The 22,376-nt window shown below is 47.1% G+C and overlaps 1 protein-coding gene across 1 annotated transcript in view; it reads right to left on the bottom strand.

Moving 5' to 3' along the window:
* Positions 1-12,819: 12,819 nt before the first annotated feature.
* Positions 12,820-22,376, bottom strand: part of LOC138473339 (disintegrin and metalloproteinase domain-containing protein 9-like) — a 526,235-nt gene continuing 516,678 nt past the window's right edge. The window contains exon 22 of the mRNA XM_069612014.1: positions 12,820-15,355. Within this exon, the coding sequence (XP_069468115.1) occupies positions 15,235-15,355 (121 nt within the window). The 3' untranslated portion in view covers positions 12,820-15,234. The remainder of the gene's footprint in view (positions 15,356-22,376) is intronic.

The raw sequence follows: 22,376 nt of genomic DNA, 5'->3' as shown, positions 1-22,376 counted from the left end.
CATAGCACAGTTCAAACAAAAAGGGGTCTTGAGGCCTTCTCCTCAAGACGGTAACTGTAGTTCATGAAGCCTCAGGGTTCCCTTCTCCAAGACTTCATCTTTGCAACAGGTGAATGATTTACTCTTTTAAAAGTTCAACTTAACTCTGGGCTAACTTAACCCTTCTTCTGGTTTGCGTCACCAGCTCGCTTGTTGTGTTCCCTCCTGGTAGGTTTTTCAGTGTCTTTTCCTTTTATAATGTAGGTCCTACTGGTCTAGGCACAGTAATCAGAGTACACGGTCCACCCATCACAGGTCGCCGCACAACCAGGGCACCTTGGTTCTTCGGCTCACAGAGGTTTATCTACATTTTTTTGCAATTTGGAAAATTTCACTCAGTTCAGTATTCAATATATTTACGTCAGCACTATTGGAAAACTTTCATTCAATTCGTTATGTGATATGTATCGAGTTTCACTTTGAAGCTTTTATTCACATGGAGCTTCATTCATAGTATTTATCAAACAGTTATCAAGCAGAACTAGACTCGAATTAATACATAAATGTTCAGCAGGCTTACATGGAACAGTAAAAGAAAAAGGCTCAATCAGAACCGAACTAGCAAAAACATTTATATAACATATTCAAATTTGTATTTTATTAACAAGTAGATAAAAAACATTAACTCTATAGTGGCCCATAATGCATATTGGGTCTTTGTCAATATGAATAAAGTGCATGCAGATTAAAGTGCTAAACCTGTGATAGCCCATAATACATGTTGGGGATCACGTGAAGGGGACACCCATCTCTTGTATTGTGCTTCATTCATAGTAAGCAACCTGCCCAGAGCGCCCTGGTTTCTGCGTGTCTTTTCCCCAGCACTCACCGGTTTGCAGCGTCTTCCTTTGGTGGCTCTTGCTGCTCCTCTCAACTCCCCAGGCTGGCGCCCCCTGTCCTCAGACATTCCTGCTCGCATGTCGTTTTCACTTCTGCGGGTGCCGGCAACTTTGTTGCCTCAGGGTGGACGCATACAACATCCTTTCTTTCTCTGGTGCTCCAACTCCCCCCCACAGAGGCTCTCACCTCTCGGGCATATCTACCGGCATTCCTGTCACTTCAGACCCCACCATGGCTGCCTCCACACGGAAAGGATCCCATGATTTCTCCTCAAAAGGACTCCCTGGTGCTGCACATCTCGTCTCTTCGCTGGTTTCCCTTTATACACCTGCAGCCCCCTGACAGGCTGCAGGTGAGGACATTAACTAGATTTGCCTGACCCCGTTTAAGAGGACATGCCTGACCCTCGCCATACTTTACAGGCATATCCCTCGTCTCAGTACCTAAGTGATGAAAAGGTGTAGTATTCATCACTCTTAGTCTCCTCTTCCTTGTTCCAGTACTTTCAGATGTTAAATGTGGGGGAAATGAGGGGAGAGGTCCTACAGTACCCGATACAGGTTGGGGAAGGTTCAGGTTGTTCACAATTAGGGAAAGGGGTACTATGTCTCGCCTAAGGGCACACAGCTCCTAAACTCAGAGGACCCTCCACCCAGTTGACCCTTCCTCGCTTCTCCACCCCCAGGGTTGGGATCCAAGAGCGATGGCCTTTCCCTGGCCACCTGCACAGAGGGTCCCAGGCATTTAGGAGTGAGAAGACCCCCAGGTTTCTCACAGGGCCCACACTTACCCCAGACTAGTGCCAACCTATGAACTGTAAGAAAAGTGATGCATGTGTATGTTATCTGAAGTGGGTTGGCCCTGGGTGGATCCAGTAGATAGGGCCCCTCCAATCCACATTGTTCCACCTATAGCAAATATACGTAAACCAATGAATTTTAGAGAGGTTTTTGTAACTTGTTTGTCATCATGGCATCATCAGTGACAAGTTAGATCCTCAAAAGTAATTGTAAAGTAGTGAAGCAGTGGAGAAACTTGAGTGGGGGCATGCTTGAGGATTTTATTGTACCCCAGCCTTTGTGTATTGAGAATAGAGGCTGCGATTATCTAGCACTAAGCATACTTCATCCTCTCTCGCCTCTTTATTGGCAATTACCAGATAGTGGGCAGAGTTACTTTTTGGACTGCTGATTACACCATCTTCATTAGAGGATTTGCCACGAGAACGGCAAATCAAATGAAAATAGGACCCTCCCAAACACTGCAGCTGTCCGCCTTCTTACGTAACCACCTCTTCTCTCACTCCCTTACCACTCACCAGCTCCTCTGGTGGTCCTTCTCTGTTGCTACCACATCGTCCTTAACTCCCACCAACCCTTCATGTCCACTCTCGCCCTCTAATGTTAAAACGTTCTCCTTGACCCTGTCAGATCTCACCATCTCTTTTAATTTTACCCTGCAGCTAGCTCTCCACACTGTTCAGTCTGTCGAGCCGCTGCACCTGGTATCATGTTGTTTTGCCTCAGTAAATTACAACATGGTAATTTACTTCAACAAAATTACTTTGATGTATTGATATAAGAATACATATGTATTCTTAGGGTAAGAGGTGTAGTTTGGGTGGATTTGGGGGCTGTTGGTGTTGGAGAACAGGGGGGTTGGGGGACCCTACATTTTCAAAAGAAATTGAAAAAACGGGGAATTAAATCACAGTCATTTTGATATGATATTTTATTTATATAGCGCCTATATACAATGTGTTTCAAAGCGCTTGTTGAAGTAAATCACCATGTTGTAATTTACTCTGCAAAATAACATAGAACCAGGCTTTCAACACTCTCCAGTCACCAGCCTTGTTCAAAAGCAAGCTTTCTACGAATGCAACTCACACTGAGAAACTAGGGATGCACACTTTTATTTTAACTGTGTGTCATCCTTTCCCTCGGTAGGAATATCATTGAGGGTCTGCACTTGTGGTTTGTAATGGGGGGGGTAGGGGTTGGCTGAGATTGGCTATTATCCCTAAGTGCACTGGGCTTGACCAATCCTATAGCTGGCCTATCGGCCATTTTGGATGTTAATCTTCATTTCCTGCTCCTCATGGTGCTGATCGTGCTGAGCTGGGGTCTACTGTGTTTTCAGCATGTGCATTAGAAGCTGGGAACACACTGGCTAAGCTTTCAGGGCACTTAGTTTCTATTTCTAGATTGGCACATGGTGAAATAGAAACATTATGTACCCAGGGTGGGAATCCGTTGTCCTGGCAATGTGCTCCATGGATTTGCAACATTGTATCTGCAGCGTTCAACATGGGTCCTGTGAACTCTGGGATAGACTTCTTTGATGTATTATGTGAATCTGTAACCGTTTACATACTCTGCCATCGTCATGTGCAGAGAAAGGGTTTCCCCCAGTTGAGAATTTATTTGAAGAACAGGGATATCAATTTCAATCAGAAATGACCTAAAGTAACACATTTACAGGGGGCAGAAGCGTTCTCAGAAAAAGATGCCTGTATAATACCATAGAGGGAGAACAAGTAGTGTGCCACTTTATGAGGGTATAACAATTAGGACATATGCCAGGGACGAAACAAACAAAGCCCTGCAAGGTCTTGAGGGTTTTCAGGAAGGTTAAAGCTTTTCCTCACTTAGCAAGCCCCGCCCACCAGGTGCCTCCCTGGTTGCCGCTCTTTTTCCCTACTTAAGGAGCCCTTCAGCATCTTTTCCTTTGCAGATGGGGAGCAGGTGCAAGTGGATCTTGGTCACCTGCCCAAGCCCCGCCCACCTGGTGCCTTCCAGGTTGCTGCTCTTTTTCCCCATTTAGCAAGCCCCGCCCACCTGGAGCCTTCCTGGTTGCTGCTCTTTTTCCCCACTTAGCAAGCCCCGCCCACCTGGTGCCTTCCTGGTTGCTGCTTTTTTTCCCTACTTAAGGAGCCCTCCAGCCGCTTTTCCTTTGCAGATGGGAAGCAGGTGCAAGTGGATCTAGGTCACCTGCCCAAGCCCTGCCCACCTGGTGCCTTCCTGGTTGCTGCTCTTTTTCCCCACTTAGCAAGCCCCGCCCACCTGGTGCCTTCCTGGTTGCTGCTCTTTTTCCCCACTTAGCAAGCCCCGCCCACCTGGTGCCTTCCTGGTGGCTGCTCTTTTCCCTACTTAAGGAGCCCTCCAGCCGCTTTTCCTTTGCAGATGGGGAGCAGGTGCGAGTGGATCTAGGTCACCTAGGTCACCTGGCCTAAGTACCACCCACCATCTTAGCCCTGCCTCATCCTTCCTGCTCTTAACTCTTAGATCAAGGGCGTCTCGCTCCCGGGCATCCGAAGTGACGGGCAGACAAAGAGAAGGGCAATTCCCGTTTGGACCTGTTTAGACCAGGAGGACCCAGGGCCCGACCGCCTGCTCAGACAGCAGGTAAGCATGCACCAACATGTGTTTACTCCCTCTGTCCCCACAGGCCATCCCCACCCCTCTGGTCCCCTCTTGATGTTCCCTTGTGCCCTCCCCTTCTCGCACACATATGTTGCCTAGGTTGCTTGATTCTTCTACCCTGCTCCCCTCCCCCCTCCAGCCTACTTCTGCAGGAATCTGTCCTGATACATTCTGGTTTCAACATCACAGTCTTGTGGCCAATGCTGGATTTGACTTTTATGGACTTCATTGATTCACGGTGCGTCACCCTTTCTCATGGTGGCCCTGAATCATGCTGTTCCCATCTTCATCTTGTATCAAGGCTTGCAACAATATGTGTTGCTACTGACTTCTGCAATTGTATTCGCTCTCCCCTCTTGCTTCTCCACTCTTTTTGACTGCTTACTCTGTTTTCTCTTCCTCTCCTTTTCTCCCTTTTCCTATCTCCTCCCCTCCTCCCCTCGCTTCTTCTATGCACTTACTCTATCAGAATTGCCCCTGGACCTAGTATGATAGTAACCTCGTCTGGCTCCTCCCCCCTCTTCTTACTTTTCCTCCCTCTCCCCTCCGGCAGTATCTGAAATGTCATCAGGCCCTGTACGATAGTCACTCGTATTGTTCCTCCCCTTCTGCACCCCTCGCCCTCACATTTTGTTTTTCTCCGGCTCTGCCAGAAATGTCGTCAGGCCTAGTACGGTAGTCGCCTGCCTGTTTCGATTTCCTTCACACTCTACCCCTCCCTTCCTTATCTATGTCTTAGCTCTTGCACTATCTGAAATGTCGTCAGACCGAGTACAATTAATTTCACATCCTTACTGTTCATGGCCTGTAAGAATGTCATTGTATGTTCCCTACCTTACCTTGAAGAGCTTTCCAACACATTGTGTATAGGCGCTATATAAATAAACTATCATATCAGGGCTGACCAAGGTAAGGCAACCAAGAGATCCTTGCATCCACCCCCCCCCCCCTGCACCCGCACCACAACCCTGTACCCAACCGTCAGGGAGAGGCACCTGGCCCCCTATGTCTGCACCTTTTTGGTACTCAGAACCAGACAGGGGACATCATCACAATACATACATACATGGTTTGGACGCTGTTTTCCCAGACTGAGGGATCTCAACCTCTTGTGATCCGAGGGGAGTAAGGTTAGAAGCATCATCTGCTAACCATTCAGCAGATGACGAAGAGGGGTTCAACCACCCAATAGATTTGCAGTCACTATTGAGGCTTTGAACATCACCAGAATTGCATTAGGTTTGCTTGATCAAAAGGCAAGTCCAGAAGCTTAGACTGGGCATCTTGGAGAAATCCTGATGTCCGCATCCAGGAGTGCAATCTTACATGTGAGCAGAGAAGGCAGTGTATTGAGCAGAGTAGGCAGTTGATTGAGCAGAGCGATGTATGCGAGCAGAGTAGGCAGTGGATTGAGCAGAGCAATGTATGTGAGCAGAGTAGGCAGTGGATTGTGCAGAGTGATGCATGCGAGCAGAGTAGGCAGTGGATTGAGCAGAGCGATGTATGCGAGCAGAGTAGGCAGTGGATTGTGCAGAGCAATGTATGTGAGCAGAGTAGGCAGTGGATTGTGCAGAGCGATGCATGTGAGCAGAGTAGGCAGTGGATTGTGCAGAGCAATTGATGTGAGCAGAGTAGGCAGTGGATTGTGCAGAGTGATGCATGCGAGCAGAGTAGGCAGTGGATTGTGCAGAGATGTATGTGAGCAGAGTAGGCAGTGGATTGTGCAGAATGATGCATGAGAGCAGAGTAGGCAGTGGATTGTGCAGAGCGATGTATGTCAGCATAGTAGGCAGTGGATTGAGCAGAGCGATGCATGCGAGCGGAGTAGGCAGTGGATTGAGCAGAGCGATGCATGCGAGCAGAGTAGGCAGTGGATTGTGCAGAGATGTATGTGAGCAGAGTAGGCAGTGGATTGTGCAGAGATGTATGTGAGCAGAGTAGGCAGTGGATTGTGCAGAACGATGCATGCGAGCAGAGTAGGCAGTGGATTGTGCAGTGATGCATGAGAGCAGAGTAGGCAGTGGATTGTGCAGAGCGATGTATGTCAGCATAGTAGGCAGTGGATTGAGCAGAGCGATGCATGCGAGCGGAGTAGGCAGTGGATTGAGCAGAGCGATGCATGCGAGCAGAGTAGGCAGTGGATTGTGCAGAGATGTATGTGAGCAGAGTAGGCAGTGGATTGTGCAGAGATGTATGTGAGCAGAGTAGGCAGTGGATTGTGCAGAACGATGCATGCGAGCAGAGTAGGCAGTGGATTGTGCAGTGATGCATGCGAGCAGAGTAGGCAGTGGATTGTGCAGAGCGATGTATGTGAGCAGAGTAGGCAGTGGATTGAGCAGAACGATGCATGCGAGCAGAGTAGGCAGTGGATTGTGCAGAGTGATGCATGGGAGCAGAGTAGGCAGTGGATTGTGCAGAGCGATGTATGTGAGCAGAGTAGGCAGTGGATTGAGCAGAACGATGCATGCGAGCAGAGTAGGCAGTGGATTGTGCAGAGCGATGTATGTGAGCAGAGTAGGCAGTGGATTGTGCAGTGATGCATTTTAAAAAAAAAACGTTATTTTTGGTTTTACAATATGATCGCCATACAAAGGCACCTCCAGGGTGCGCAAACAGAGTAAAACAAACAGAGCAAAATTAGAAAGAAAAAACAAGACCCCAACTTTAATCAACCCCGCGGAGCCAATACCCCCCCACCCCCCAAGTTCACCCTTGCAGGATTCTGTGGGTTCCTTCCGCCTTTTCAGTTCGCCATTATCCAGCGCCTCCTTACGAATCACAGCCCCACTACACATCTTCTAGTTCGCAGAGGTATCAGAATCTGAGGGATCTGCGTTTTTTAACAGATAGTTTATGTATGGACCCCAGATGTCCGGGGGACGAGCATGCAATGGTAGGAGTCTTATAAATTCGCACTCAGTGTTTTGACAGTATATAATGTCTTTTTTCCAGTCTTCAATCTTGGGGAGTGGGCCACGACCCCACGACATCGCAATTCTCCTACGAGCCAGCACCAAGAGAAAAGCTGCAAGCTTTTGAGATGCTGGCTGCAAGTATTTTGTGAGACCGAGCAGGGCTCCAAGGGGTGTTGGGGTCACTTGTTCGCCTATGATGTCTTTAGTTATTTGTAGAATAGAGGACCAGAAATTGTGAATTCCCAGGCAGTTCCAAGCTAGGTGGAGGAAGTCAGCGTTGGCTGCCGCACATCTGTCGCATCGGGCCGACAATTCTGGGTGATGTTTGTTCCTCTTAACTGGGGTGTAGTACGGCTGATGCACGAAGTTAAAGTGAATTAATTTATGCCGTGTGTTTATTGCTACTTTTTGCATTTGGCGGAGGATATAGGACCAGTCTCCGTCTGATATCGATTCATGAATGGCTGATTCCCATTTTTTCTGTGCCCTGGGTTTGGGTGTCACACTGCCTACTATGAGGGACTTATATAGTAGCGACACTAATCTTCCTTCCCCCTCCTCTTGAATCGTATTGTGTAATAAATCCCATGTGGGAGGTTGATTGGGAAAGGACGGAAACAACTTTTGAAGGGTGTGACGTAGTCTAAAGTAAATGAACACATCCAAATAGGAGTTACCGCCTCTATCTTTGGCCATTTGTGGAGTCAAAAAGGTACCCCCGGAAGAGGCCGCCAAAGGAGTGAATGTTAACCTTGTCTGTTCATATAAGGAACACTTTCTCATTAGTGAGGGGGATTCCAGGAACAAATTTAATTGGCAATAATGGGGAAAATCTTATTGTCACCCCGTACTTATTGGCTTTTTTTTCCAAATTGCGTAGGTGGATAGGACCGTGTTTAGAATGTTGTATGGGACCGGGATATGGCTGATAATGATGGCCCTCAGGCGGTTGGGGGAAGCTAAGGCTCGCTCCACCTGCACGTGGGGCCGAACAAAGTGGACCGTATACCAATGACTGAGAAATTGGGGCTGGGCTGCCCAGTAGTACTTCTCGATATCGGGGACCACTAATCCGCCATTCGCAACTGGCAACGTTAATGTGCTGTAAGCTACGCGCACCGGTTTCTCGGCCCACAGCAACTCTATTACTAGACTCCTGACTTTTTGGAAGAAGGATTTGGGGACAAGCAGCGGAATGTTCGTGAATAAATAGAGAAGTTTGGGTAAGACAACCATTTTCGTTAAGGATGTTGTTCCCCATATCGTTAGAGGCAGAGTTTTCCACCTGTGTATTCATTCCTGCAAGGAATTTAGTGCACAGACATAGTTATCTCTATATATCTCATGATGATTACGTGACATATAAATACCCAGATAGCAAACCTTTGAGGTTTCCCATTTAAGACCGTAATCGTCTGCAAATTCAATTGTGGTCGGAGTCAGGGGAAAGATTACCGATTTTGAGTGGTTGGTTTTGAGACCTGACATTCGCCCAAATTTTATGACTTCCCGCATCACCGGGTTAAGATTGGCCTGGGGGTCACTGACAAATAACATGACGTTGTCAGCGTAGAGGGAGACAATTAATGTATGGGGACCCAGTTTAAGACCTTGTGACAGATGGTTGGTGCAAAGCCTCGACGCCAAGGGTTCCATAATGAGGGCAAAAATAAGGGCAGAAAGCGGGCAACCCTGTCTTGTTCCGCGTTCTAGTGTTATGCCTGTGCAGAGTGATGCATGCGAGCAGAGTAGGCAGTGGATTGTGTAGAGCGATGTATGCGAGCAGAGTAGGCAGTGGATTGTGCAGAGGGATGTATGTGAGCAGAGTAGGCAGTGGATTGTGCAGAGTGATGCATATGAGCAGAGTAGGCAGTGGATTGTGCAGAGCGATGTAGGTCAGCAGAGCAGGCAGTGGATTGTGCAGGGTGATGTATGCGAGCAGAGTAGGCAGTGGATTGAGCAGAGCGATGTATGCGAGCGGAGTAGGCAGTGGATTGAGCAGAGCGATGTATGTCAGCATAGTAGGTAGTGGATTGAGCAGAGCGATGCATGCAAGCGGAGTAGGCAGTGGATTGAGCAGAGCGATGTATGTCAGCATAGTAGGCAGTGGATTGAGCAGAGCGATGCATGCAAGCAGAGTAGGCAGTGGATTGAGCAGAGCGATGTAGGTCAGCATAGTAGGCAGTGGATTGAGCGGAGTAGGTAGTGGATTGAGCAGAGCGATGCATGCAAGCAGAGTAAGCAGTGGATTGAGCAGAGCGATGTAGGTCAGCATAGTAGGCAGTGGATTGAGCGGAGTAGGCAGTGGATTGAGCAGAGCGATGCATGCAAGCAGAGTAGGCAGTGGATTGAGCAGAGCGATGTATGTCAGCAGAGTAGGCAGTGGATTGAGCAGAGCGATGTATGTCCGCATAGTAGGCAGTGGATTGAGCAGAGCGATGCATGCGAGCAGAGTAGGCAGTGGATTGTGCAGAGATGTATGTGAGCAGAGTAGGCAGTGGATTGAGCAGAACGATGCATGCGAGCAGAGTAGGTAGTGGATTGTGCAGAGTGATGTATACAAGCAGAGTAGGCAGTGGATTGAGCAGAGCGATGTATGCGAGTAGCGTAGGAAGCGGATTGAGCAGAGCGATGTATGTGAGTAGAGTAGGCAGTGGATTGTGCAGAGCGATGCATGTGAGCAGAGTAGGCAGTGGATTGTGCAGAGCGATGCATGCGAGTGGAGTAGGCAGTGGATTGAGCAGAACGATGTAAGTCAGAATAGTAGGCAGTGGATTGAGCAGAGCGATGCATGCGAGCAGAGTAGGTAGTGGATTGTGCAGAGTGATATATACGAGCGGAGTAAGCAGTGGAGTGAGCAGAGCGATGTATGCGAGCAGAGTAGGCAGCGGATTGAGCAGAGCGATGTATGTGAGTAGAGTAGGCAGTGGATTGTGCAGAGCGATGCATGTGAGCAGCGTAGGCAGTGGATTGTGCAGAGCAATGTATGCGAGCAGAGTAGGCAGTGGATTGTGCAGAGCGATGCATGTGAGCAGAGTAGGCAGTGGATTGTGCAGAGCAATGTATGCGAGCAGAGTAGGCAGTGGATTGAGCAGAGCGATGTATGCGAGCAGAGTAGGTAGTGGATTGTGCAGAGTGATGTATACGAGCAGAGTATGCAGTGGATTGAGCAGAGCGATGTATGCGAGCAGAGTAGGCAGCGGATTGAGCAGAGCGATGTATGCGAGCAGAGTAGGCAGTGGATTGTGCAGAGTGATTTATGTGAGCAGAGTAGGCAGTGGATTGTGAAGAGTGATGCATATGAGCAGAGTAGGCAGTGGATTGTGCAGAGCAATGTATGCGAGCAGAGTAGTCAGTGAATTGAGCAGAGCGTTGTATGCGAGCAGAGTTAGCAGTGGATTGAGCAGAGCGATGCATGTGAGCAGAGTAGGCAGTGGATTGTGCAGAGCAATGTATGCGAGCAGAGTAGGCAGTGGATTGTGCAGAGTGATGTATGGGAGCAGAGTAGGCAGTGGATTGTGCAGAGTGATGCATATGAGCAGAGTAGGCAGTGGATTGTGCAGAGCAATGTATGCGAGCAGAGTAGGCAGTGGATTGTGCAGAGCAATGTATGCAAGCAGAGTAGGCATTGCATTGTGGACACAGCGTATTTTGCGCATTAGATTGAATGCATTGTTTTGTGCATAGTGGATTTGGAGAACTAGATACTGCACAGTGGTTTGTTTCTATTGGGTCTATGCACAGTGAAGGGACAGAAATTAGCTTTGCTTCTATGTCATTGCTGCAGCCGCTAGCAGTACGCCTTAATGCAATATTATATCTCAGGTTATTCTGGGCTCCTTCTCCTCCCCCACCTAGATCTCCACCTGCGGCATCCCCCAGGGCTCCAACCGCTCTCCCTGGCACTAACGCCTATCTCGCTCTGCTTGCACACCTCATTTCCACCTTCTGCCCTAACTTCCAGTGTTATGCAGATGACACACAAGTCTTCTTCATACTTCCCTCTGACCCTCTCCTTACTCCCTTGATCATTCCTGGCTGCCTATCTGCCATCCAGTCCTGGTGCGCCTCCAATGATCTCTGCCTCAACGCCAGCAAGACTGAGATCCTTCCTATTGGGACTCCTGCTCCCTCTTTCTTTCCCTCACTCAGGCCATCTTCAATGGGCTCTCCCCCTTCTCCTACATCTGAAGCCAGCCACCTTGGAGTCATCTTCGACTCCTCTTTCCTTCATGCCTCACATTCAGGACCTTGCCAAGAACTCCACCTCCTGAAAGGAATTCTTCCTTTCCTCACTGTCCCCCAGAAGCTCAATGTCTCTAGAGCGCTGGTTCTCTCTAGGCTAGACTAGTGCAATAGCCTCTTCCTTAATCTACCCTCTTCTTCTCTACAACTCCTCCAGCTAATCCAGAATAGGGCTGCAAGATTTATCCTTGGCTCCTAATTGCTGCAAGGATCAACTTCAAATCCCTCTGCATCATCCATAAGGCTGTCTGGGTCCAGGGACCAAGCTACCTACAACTGACTCCCGCTAAATGCTCTCCCTCCAAATATCTACGTTCCTCCAGCACCAACTCTCTGTGTGTCAAGCGCTTCGCTAAACAGCGAGCTTGTGGCCAATCTCTTTCCTCAGCAAGCACACTCCTATGGAACAGCCTCCCCCCTCCTCTTCGTCTTGAGACCAATCTCCTCAAATTCCGGAACCTCCTCAAGACCTCCCTTTTCACCTCCCTCTTTTCTTCCTCCCTCCTCTGCTAAACCCCACAGTTACTAAAATTGGTGACCAGGGCCCTTATGTGTCCCTCCTGCGTCCTTGTCTCCTACACCCAATCGCCTTCAGCCTCCGCCTGCTCCCAGCACTTGCCTTGGCACCCACTGGCCAATGCCACCACAGGCCTGCGCTTACTTGTTGGCAGCTAACCCCTCTCACCAAGTCACGTAACCACTTCTTACTTCCCACTTTGGTGTGTCTCTCTCTCTCTCTCTCTCTCTCTCTCTCTCTCTCTCTCTCTCTCTCTCTCTCTCTCTCTCTCTCTCTCTCTCTCTCTCTCTCTCTCTCTCTCTCTCTCTCTCTCTCTCTCTCTCTCTCTCTCTCTCTCTCTCTCTCTCTCTCTCTCTCTCTCTCTCTCTCTCTCTCTCTCTCTCTCTCTCTCTCTCTCTCTCTCTCTCTCTCTCTCTCTCTCTCTCTCTCTCTCTCTCTCTCTCTCTCTCTCTCTCTCTCTCTCTCTCTCTCTCTCTCTCTATGTTCTGAATGCTCACAAGGCCTAGTAGGTCTGCCTCTATCATTTCATTGTTATATTTGCTTTTTTTCCCCCATGTTCTCTCCCTGATGCCTTGTCGGCGCTTTTGAAACCCAATTTAGTTGATGTGTAAGCATCTTACAAAAGCACAATAAATTCAATAAAATAGCAAAACCGGTCGCTGCATTCTTTTGCATTAAGAATACCTTTTCCTGAAAACATGACTTTGCCTTTTGAACATTATTAATTTTTTGTTTATTTATAACGCGCCGAAAGCCTGCAGGCATCAGGGCGCACACAGAGACTAAAGACAAACGTAAGACCCAAGACAAGGCAGAAGGGAGAGAATGAGCAGAGTGGTCATGTTTTAGGTTTTAATATTTAATTCACCAAAAATATAATTAATCTGGGACTTTGGATCCTTCACTTTGACACATCACATTCGATTCTTCAGCACATTTTAAGAGTCCCAGGGCCCCCCTGTAGAGACCCTCCGAGGTGGAATGTTTGCACCAGGAGTAGGCCCCTAACTAATTGCACTTCATGTAGAGAATGGATAAAGTGCATTCACAGTGCTCACAGACTGCACCCATTCAGTGCAACGCAGGTTTGAATACAAGTCTTATAAGGGGTTCTGGTCTTCCTTTTCAGGAAGAAAAATGTGGATTTGAGAATGGAAGTCCTCCGAAAATCTCCCCCCCTGCCCCCCAAGATCCCCATCCCATGATTCCCACTTTTCCATTTAACTTCCCCGCATTGGGGGAAAGGACAAAACACACATTAGAAATGACTCTTTGAATTCTGTACAGTGTCCTTAAGATACTTGCAGGTTTGATACTGTAAAAACTTCCCCGGGACCCCTGAATCACTGCTACCCAATCGCTCAGTGTGAGGAGTTCTAGAATCGATCCTTCGAGCCATCCTAGAGTGACGCACGTGCGCATAAGCAAGAACGTCTCTAAGAATTCCCCATACGGTCCTCTCACAATGGCATCCAATCCTAACTTCCATCTTAAAATATCTCCAACGCAAAAAAAATATCTACACCAATCATTTTCATATGCCCTTCATATCTCTATTACCGGGGCAAGAAAGGATTTGGCTAGTCACTCCATCAAGTAAGCACTTACCCCATGCATGCTTGGACTACATTCATAATATTAAATAACCCAATTATTCACGGTTTCTCAATATTTCCACAGTCCAATATAACTTCACCGTTGTGTAGAGTAATTTGGCGTAGGTTTGTGCTGCAGATGTTTGGATGTTGTCGCAGTTATGACCAAGTGTCCAAAAGCACAAATCCGACCCTAGACACTAAAGCACTGAGAACAGCAGCATAACGACCTCGCATTACATATACACAAAGTAGTAGCACTGGGTTCAGAAGTAAATAGTTGAATGTAGAAGATAGTAACACAGTTCATGTGGTTAAACCAAGACATGACAGAACAGCCTTGTTGACGGGTTTGAGCGCATCCCTCTGGCTGATGTTCCTCTGTGATGCTCCGCCTCCAGCTGCCTTCCGTGCATCCTGCAGGAGCTTTTACTTTCTTGGTTTTGGAGGAACCAGACAATGGGAGGTCGAAACGAGATAAATAAAGGCACTTCAATGACCACTGGTCTGATAAAGCAGCTCAGGAAAGCGATTTCAACAACGCTCCTGGGTCAATAGTTGAGCAGATCATCTTATGAAATGTCAGAACAGGCTATCCAGCTCGTAGAGCCCCTATATGAAGGAACACCAGCATTCGCCCATGCCTGCTGGAGCTTTCACTTTCCATTTCTGTCCCTAGCAGCAATGAGTACTCAAGCTTGACCCTTGAGGCCGCTTGATAGCATCTCGCCCCCATTTAGAGGCCCCATCCTCTGTTATGCACACTAGTCACCATGCCCCTTTCTTCTAGTGTGTCTATCTCCTTGTACACGTCTCCTCTGAAGACTGACAACTACTCTCAGACATTTCAGAGAGATTCTCTCCGCTGGGGGTGGGTCCATCTGCAGTGGGAACTAGTGTTCGAAAGGCTCTAACAAATGTAACGGTTTATTCTCCCGTACTCCTTGTCCACACCTCCAAGACCTTCAATACTAATTCCAAGGCATTAACCCCAGTAAATGAAGAAGGCAAGCACTGCCCCCTTTTCCCACAGGCTGTGTTTATCCGGCCTTCTCAGTGGAAGGGACACCCTCCTCACTGAATGCTGAAAGCCGGCATGACAGTGCAATAGGTTTGAGAAATGGGTTCCTTAAAATATAATTAAACAAGGGTTGCTTCTGTTGTGAGCTTAGATGTTCCTGAGATCGCCACAGGCAACAGAATCTTGGGGGATTGTTTTGAGTTTTAGACCCGCTCATGAACAGATCTGCACAGAGACCAATGTCTAAATGTTTCAGGTCAGCCTCAAAAATAGGGCTTTTTGGAAAGGAGACTATGCAGTTAGACACCATCCCACACGAGTGTCCTACAAACCTCTCACTGGAACCAAAAAGTTACTTAAAAAGAATCAGTCTTGGTAGATGGAACAGGAATATATAGTTCCTCCAGACCCAGTAGACGGTTCTCTAAGCTCCAGGGTTACACCATCAGGAATGGAATGTCTGTAGTCGAGCGCCAGCTCCCACACCTGGCCATTCCAGGTCCTGCATCATACAAATGTTAAAAGAAAAAATGTTATCCCCAGAATATACTGGAGCGGTTGTTACACATCTGCGGTTTCTCATGCCTTTTACTGAGGCGCTGTAGACCAGCCCAGTGCAATCGGGGTGGAAACGGCTTCAGACATTTTGAAATCCCAAAGGTCTGGGCGGCACTGGGGGTCTTTCAGGAACGTCTGACCATAAAGGAGGAAGAGGACGAGGAGGAGGCTTGGGTGGTGCTGTGGATGTTTCTGGTGGCCTAAAAACAAAAATGAAAAAAGTTACAAGGCCTAATATTTGAGAATCAATGAAAGTCAGTTTGTGTTCGGCAGGGCTGAGGATACGAGCAGATAACAGTTTGTTCAAATGCTTAAACATTCCGGGTCTTATGGCCAAATGCATTCAGTTTATAAAGTAAGGTTTGTCAACAAATGTCCCAGTACTGTTTTTAAAAGTAGTGTTAGAAATTTGCTGCAGTTTGCAAACCAGCCAGTACCTCTTGCAAGGTGCAAGGTAGCTGGGCACTGGCATGTCTTCATTGGGAAGACTTGAAGAGGTTTCAGGATGGTCTCTTGGGGTCAGAGAATCTAGGCTGCCAGTTGGTCCAAAATACACAACTAATTATGTGTTTTGCAACACTTGTGAACTATTAATACACAGATAAACTAATCTTAGAAATAATGTTAGCATACAACTACTGTAAAGTTACCAGGAAGCGTCACTTTAATCTGAATTTAAAATCCCAATTAACCTAATTTTCATCAGAAGGAGTGAATCTCTTATGAATATTGGACTTAATCTAATAATATTCCAATGAAACTAGTCTTGTCTCTCTTTTCAGATCGCAAAATGTATTAACAAGCGTAAAAATGCCATTGGTGTCAAGCGTCATGATGTCCACCCTTTATAGTAGCGAAGATGAAAGATCCCCCATCATGAGCAGCAGTGGCATGACCTCAACCGATGGTCTTCTCTACCCTTATGTCCCATACCAGTCTTTTAAACCCCTGCTGTTCACCCTCAAAATCCTTCTCCCCCCATCTCTTCCGCAGATCACTCCAAAGTCCTCAAGCAGGCTGTCTATGGCCTGATCATCAGTTACTTCGAGATACGTTGTCTACTCCTTTTTGCGGTTCTGCTCGGGTTCACATTGCTAACTTTCCCACCACTCCTCACTGCACACATCTACCATTCAACCTCTTTCTACTTGGTCTGTGTGCAGATCCTCCCTCGAATTCTGTCCTTGCTTGTTTTTAAGGGCCCTGTACTCATATGGGTGGGCTCCCATCTCTCTGAACACTCCTTCTCCTGTAGCTCCAACACCTCTAAACCAACCCCCTTCCAATCGCGCCCCACAAGGGTCAATCTTATGACCACTCCTTTTCACTCTACACACCTCTTCCTGGGGCAAACTGATCTCTTGCTTTGGCTTCTCTTGGCATCACCACTCTCCCTTCCGCAGTCTCTTTTCCCACTGCCCTAATCGCTCCATCTTCCAAGATTCTACTTTTATAGTACTCTCAAAGTACATTTGTTTGTTACTGCGACTACAGCCAGAATCATTCATCTGAAGATCGAGAAAATATGTCGGCACCACACTCACCGCTCTGCCAGAACTCACCTCTGTATTCTGGTCCTCGATACGCTTGAATAATGCTCCAGGCTACTTATGCCACCCCCTACTCTTTCACTCCCCTGGACGAGATGCTCAGTTTTGCTACACGCACCCTTAATTTCCCAGAGCTCCCTTCACTACAGCACAATGTCCACCATGGAAGGCTACCCGTGCAGAATCTTCCCCCGCAAGTGCCTGGCCGGTCTCTGGAAATCTGTCCAGGGCCAAAACCATCTTACTCTAGCACTAGCAACCGGTTTCGTGGTTCTGCTTCTTTTCCCTGCTGGACCCCACACTACTGCAATGCTTTCCTTTCTGCTATCAGCGCAATTTACTCAAAGTATTCTCGACCAGGGCCCAACTCCACCTGGTAGCCAACGAAGGGGTGTTGGTTACCCTGCCAAAGTCCTCCCTCCACCTGCCTTGACCCTACACTAAACTACTGTCAATATATGCCGATACAAAAACTCTCCCCTTACCTGAGAGGTACTGTCAGTTTATTTAAATTGGCCTCTTGTGTACTTTGTCGCCTTTATAGGTCTCCACACACTACCCGCACAAACGGACTCACCACCACCCGTGTATTCATTGTGTCAATCTGTGCGTGCCGATATTGTAACTTGTTAGTGTTGCTCTATTCTCGATTGAGCCGGGCTCCATAGCTATACTCCCATAGATCACCCGGCCAGTCAGAGGTAAGCAGCAGCATGCACTGCTTACTGAGCTCCATGGACTGCTCGCCCGGGCGACTTCCTGGTGGGGGATCATTTATTGTCAGTAGAGTATCTTTTATTCTGCTACCTGCACAACCTCCGGGCTGCTGCATCTCAGGAAGCTGATGCAACTATGCTAGTTCTCAGATGGGACATTTCAGTACAGATTGTAAGGGAATCGGCTGCATTCCTTCAAAGCTTTACAAGGAAGCCCACTGTTATTTACTATAATGCAAGCTTCAGAGATTCCAACTATGTCTACACTTGGGTAAAGAATAGATATTTAGGTCTTCTTTTGTAGTGAAGGACTTGGCATGGTGCTTAGGAATACAGGATGCTATGGCGAATAAAAGGAAAATCATCAGATCCGACATGTCTCAAAGGAAAACTAAGTAGCCTATACCTCCTAAAGAGGCCGCTTCCTTTAATAGAGAACCCGCTATTCCTAAATTCAATTTCCACACTATAACAGAAAAGGAACTCTCTAATATAGTTAAGGGCCTTAAAACCACCTCTTGTAAAGGAGACCCTGCTCTGCACTTATTATTAAAACTTGTCCACCGATGCTCCGGACATCCATATGCAACTTCGTGAATGCCTCCATCCCGGAAGGCAGTGTACCCACGATAAAACAAGCATGGGTAAACCCCTATCATAAAAAAAACCTGGCCTATGCCCTGAAGGTCCCCTTAATTACAGACCGACTACTAATACGCTGTTCCTCCTAAAGATTCTGGATAGAGTCGCATATGAGCAACTCGCCAAACACCTTAATGAATATCCTGTGCTCAACCCTCGCCAGTCAGGCATTCGAGCTGGTTTTGGGACAGAAACCACCCTTTTAGAACTTAAATCTAGACTGATGGAGCGGATGGGCCGGGGTTTGGCATCTATGCTAATGCTCCTGGATCTTTCTGCTGCCTTCGACCTGGTCGACCATACCATTTTTGTCGACAGGTTGAAGGCAACAGCCAATTTCTCTCCCAGGGCTACACAATGGGCTGCTTCATTTCTGAACAACCGTGTTCGCATAGTTTTCTCAGGAGAGGCAGAAGCCCCAATGTCCCGATCGAATTTGGTGTACCTCAGGGTGCTTGTCTGTCCCCCCCGTCTATATAACATGTTCATGGTCCCCTTTTTTGCTTTACTTGAGCAAGAGGGGATCATGTTTATGAATTATGCGGACGATACTCAATGTGTCGTCCCCATGGTGGGCACCCACTCAGTTGATGAGGCAGAACTGAATCGTGTCTATGCAATTATTGAGAGCTGAATGTTGAGAAACAATCTTGCTCTGAACAAGAATAAGACAGAACTTCTGCTTGTAGCCTTGCCCACCTTAGCATACAAGCTGGGGATGGCCTATACTAGTTTTCTTCCTGGCGAGACTACCCTCTCTCCCCTTAAAGGAAAAACCTTGGGGGTAGTACTGGATCAACAATTATCCATGTAGGCTCATGAAAGCAGCCTGGTTTACAGTGCAGCTTTTTTATACATCCTTGCACAGCTCAGACCCTTCATCAGTCAAGCCAATGCTGAAACAATCGCCTGTACAATTGTAGGAGCAAAAATTGACTATTGTTGTAGCTTATTGGCTGGCCTTAATAAATCCGACATGAATAGACTCCAAGTCATTCAGAACAGGGCTGTTCGAGTTGTCTCATGGGTTCAACGCCGCGATCACGTCTCGGCTGCAAGAAGGGGCCTGCATTGGCTACCAGTGGAAGCGTGAATACAATACCGGCTTATGGTGATTACTTATAAGTGCGTCAATGGCACTACGCCCGACTATTTCAGGCAATTCATTTCAAAGTCGTTCTCTGAGATCAAATAATCGAAATCTTCTGAGCATTCCTAGAAGTCGCACCAAAAAGGTCGAAAAAGGAGCTTTCCATCTATCAGCCCCCAAGGCGTGGAACAACCTCCTTCTTGATCTCGGAATCTTTCAAGAAGAAATTGAAAACCTTTCTGTTTCTCCGATTGGTGGCCTAGCCCCCTCTTCTTCACTGGCTTTCTTTCTGGTATGAGTTTATGTTCTGTCCCGCGCCCTTATGCCTATAGGTTCACGGCTGCGCTATATTAATGTTGTAAACTAAACTATATACAGAAATATATTTATAATTTTATGCTCTCAAGTATCTTTCGCCCCACCTCAACAAGCCTCTACACGAATCGAACTTCAAGTTAGAGTCATGTGTGTGATTCAAGCCAGTATTTTTCCAATGAACATACTGCCTTCAACTGCTTTGCTTGTGTCGGCAAAGCCAAGACTACTCATGCTATGCTGTAAATACAGGGACCCTATTTTCACGGCCACATTACTATGCACCGAGGTGAAAGACCTATCTGTAATGTGTGGTCAAATAATCTATTTACAAATGTGGCCAATTACTGTTAATGATTTTGAGATATTATTGCTGATTCAAGATCTCCTTGCAATAAAATATTCATACAATTATTAATTCTATGAGACACGGACCGTGGCAATGTTTCAATAAAGTTTGAGTTGTTTGAACTTCCGGTCACCTGTGTCACGGCATGGCTGACACAGGATGTTAATCTGTACATGCATACATTGTGTGTTTACAGAAGCATATATCCTTGAAGTGTCCTTTGTTGCTACATCAGTAGTGGGGGACGTTTGCTGGAGGAAAAGTGGAATCTGTCTCCTTACACTCTCCTAGCGTCCCTGCAACGGACACCTTATCAGAACTCCAGTTGCCCGGAGTGGATACCTTTTGCTGACATCATTCTCAGGTTTACCTTTTGAGTATAGAGGCCATAAGGCATAGAAGCTTTGGGCTACATCTCTCAGTATCACTCACCATTCATCATGTTTGCTAGAGCTGATGTAGTCTAAAACATCAGGAAAGCCAAATGTTGGTGACCGCTGCTTTAGAATGTCTGTTAGTGTACAAGTGCTCGGTATACAACATAAGCTTAGAAATAAACGGTATTGATATCCTACTCCAGTACATTGTCAGATCAGGCACTTGTTGGAGAGTATGTAGTGAAGATGCCAACATGTGGAGAAGTTGTCTCCAGCCCTAGGAGACTGCCGGCTAGAAGTTAGGGTGACTGTACGGAAAAGTATCCTACACCTGCAAATTCCTCCTGTTATGGCGCCCCTCCAAACTGTGTGGTAAGCCAGACCCTTCGACAAAGGTCATGCGGCTGATAAGGGTGTATTGTAGGGAGCTGCGGCAAGGTTCTACGGCATTTGGACCCTTTAATTTCAGAAGTGATTGGATATATGTGTGTCCATGGCAGCAGTCCATGGTATAGAATGCTATTCATGATCCAGGGTGGGGTTAGGAGAAGGAATTGGGATTAAAGTAAACACTGATGACATCATGTGTCATGTTTTCATGTGAAATGCACTTCTACAATAAACAAAGATGGAACATGTTTTTCCCTGGCCCCTCTCTGAATGTTTTCCAGCCCCATGGTGGGCACAGTGGGTGGCTTATCGGTTGATCCACCACCATCGTCTACTAAACCCAAAATTAGAACTATCCCTTGTGTGCGGCTGATTTCCAAAATATTCCACATTTCGTCTCAGCGGAGAAGAAATGTGTAACTTGTAGTTTACTCTTTCTCATGGATACAGTGAAACCTAGAAGAGATTGCTCGTGTTGCAAATACACCTCAAATGCATTCTGGACTGGAAATATTGAAAGCATTGCCCAGGTGGTGCCATGCGACTCCAAGGTGGGCGCCATCACAGCTGCTGCTTTGTGCCTTCTGTTCCACAAATGATATCATCAGCATATGTGCTTGAAGGCACCAACATCATTTCCCGCAGTTCCAGCACTTTTCTCTGAGCAATCGCAAGAAATTACAGAACTAGGACTAAAGAGAATAGCAAACATTCGAAGGACCATATTGGGAAGAATTGCCATCTGGCAAGGGTATAAAAGACCAGGTTTTTTAAAATGTGTTTTGGTTAATAAAATAATACAGCAATTCCATCTCAGAAAGACTGATCTGCTAACTAGATCTTCCTTTTCATAAACTCCATGCCAAAAGCATACACTTGTGCACTGCTGGATCAGTATCCCGATGTGCAGCGCCTGCTCTCCAGTGGCACAGCGCAGGTTCACGGGACACAGTTGCCCGTTTGACAGCTACAGTAACAACCAAGCCTCTCTACAGCACAGAGGCTGCATTTAAGACACAAACCTCATAACTGAGAATTACTATCCTGATGTCAATTGTAAACTTTAAATATAAGCCATCCCTGAGTTTAGGGTGTGGTAGCTTGCATCTCTCATACTTATTACAGCCACATACAATTCATATCATATATGTCAGCACTGTGAGCCCAGCTCAGTTGTCAAAGGGTTATGTGTATTCTGGTCAGACAGCCTGGCCCGGCCAAGTGACAGGGCATGAGACTGTATGCATATCCTCTCATGTGATCCTTTGTGAGGTCAGGGAACACCCTCTCTCCAGCAAACCAGCTTACCAGCAGGAGCGGCTTGGGAAACAGAAATCAAAGGGCACACCCATTCCAAAAGGATTCGCCAGACAACCGGGTGCTGCATATCAAAAGGGCCTTTGATGCTATTGACAAGGGAAAGGGCTGGAGTTAGTGTAGACACAGGGAGCTCAGTCTAGTGGAAGAAAGATTCCACCATCTTGTTTCGCTCAACCCTTCCTTCCTTCCTTCCTTCCTTCCTACCTCCTCCACTTCCTTCAACACAAAGCACTTTGTGTGTGATGTCAGAAGGCAAAGAACACTTGTCTTAAGCACAGGGATTGGAGCCCTTAAAGTAGCCTGCTTTAGTCCAACCACATGTGGGCATTTGCCTTTAAAAGGAGGGGTCTCCCATCCCTTCTTGGATTCATCTCTGGAATTGAACCCTTCAAGAATAATTAATTGGACCCTGTTTGTAGAGCAGTCCTTTCCGAAGTCCTCCAGTTGTTAGGCAAAGTCAGGTGGTCCCACG

Source organism: Ambystoma mexicanum, chromosome 8, assembly GCF_040938575.1.
Source record: "Ambystoma mexicanum isolate Mex_15411 chromosome 8, UKY_AmexF1_1, whole genome shotgun sequence".
Classification (NCBI taxonomy): Eukaryota; Metazoa; Chordata; class Amphibia; order Caudata; family Ambystomatidae; genus Ambystoma; species Ambystoma mexicanum.
The sequence above is the reverse complement of the archived record's forward strand: the minus strand, read 5'-3'. Positions and strand labels throughout refer to the sequence as shown.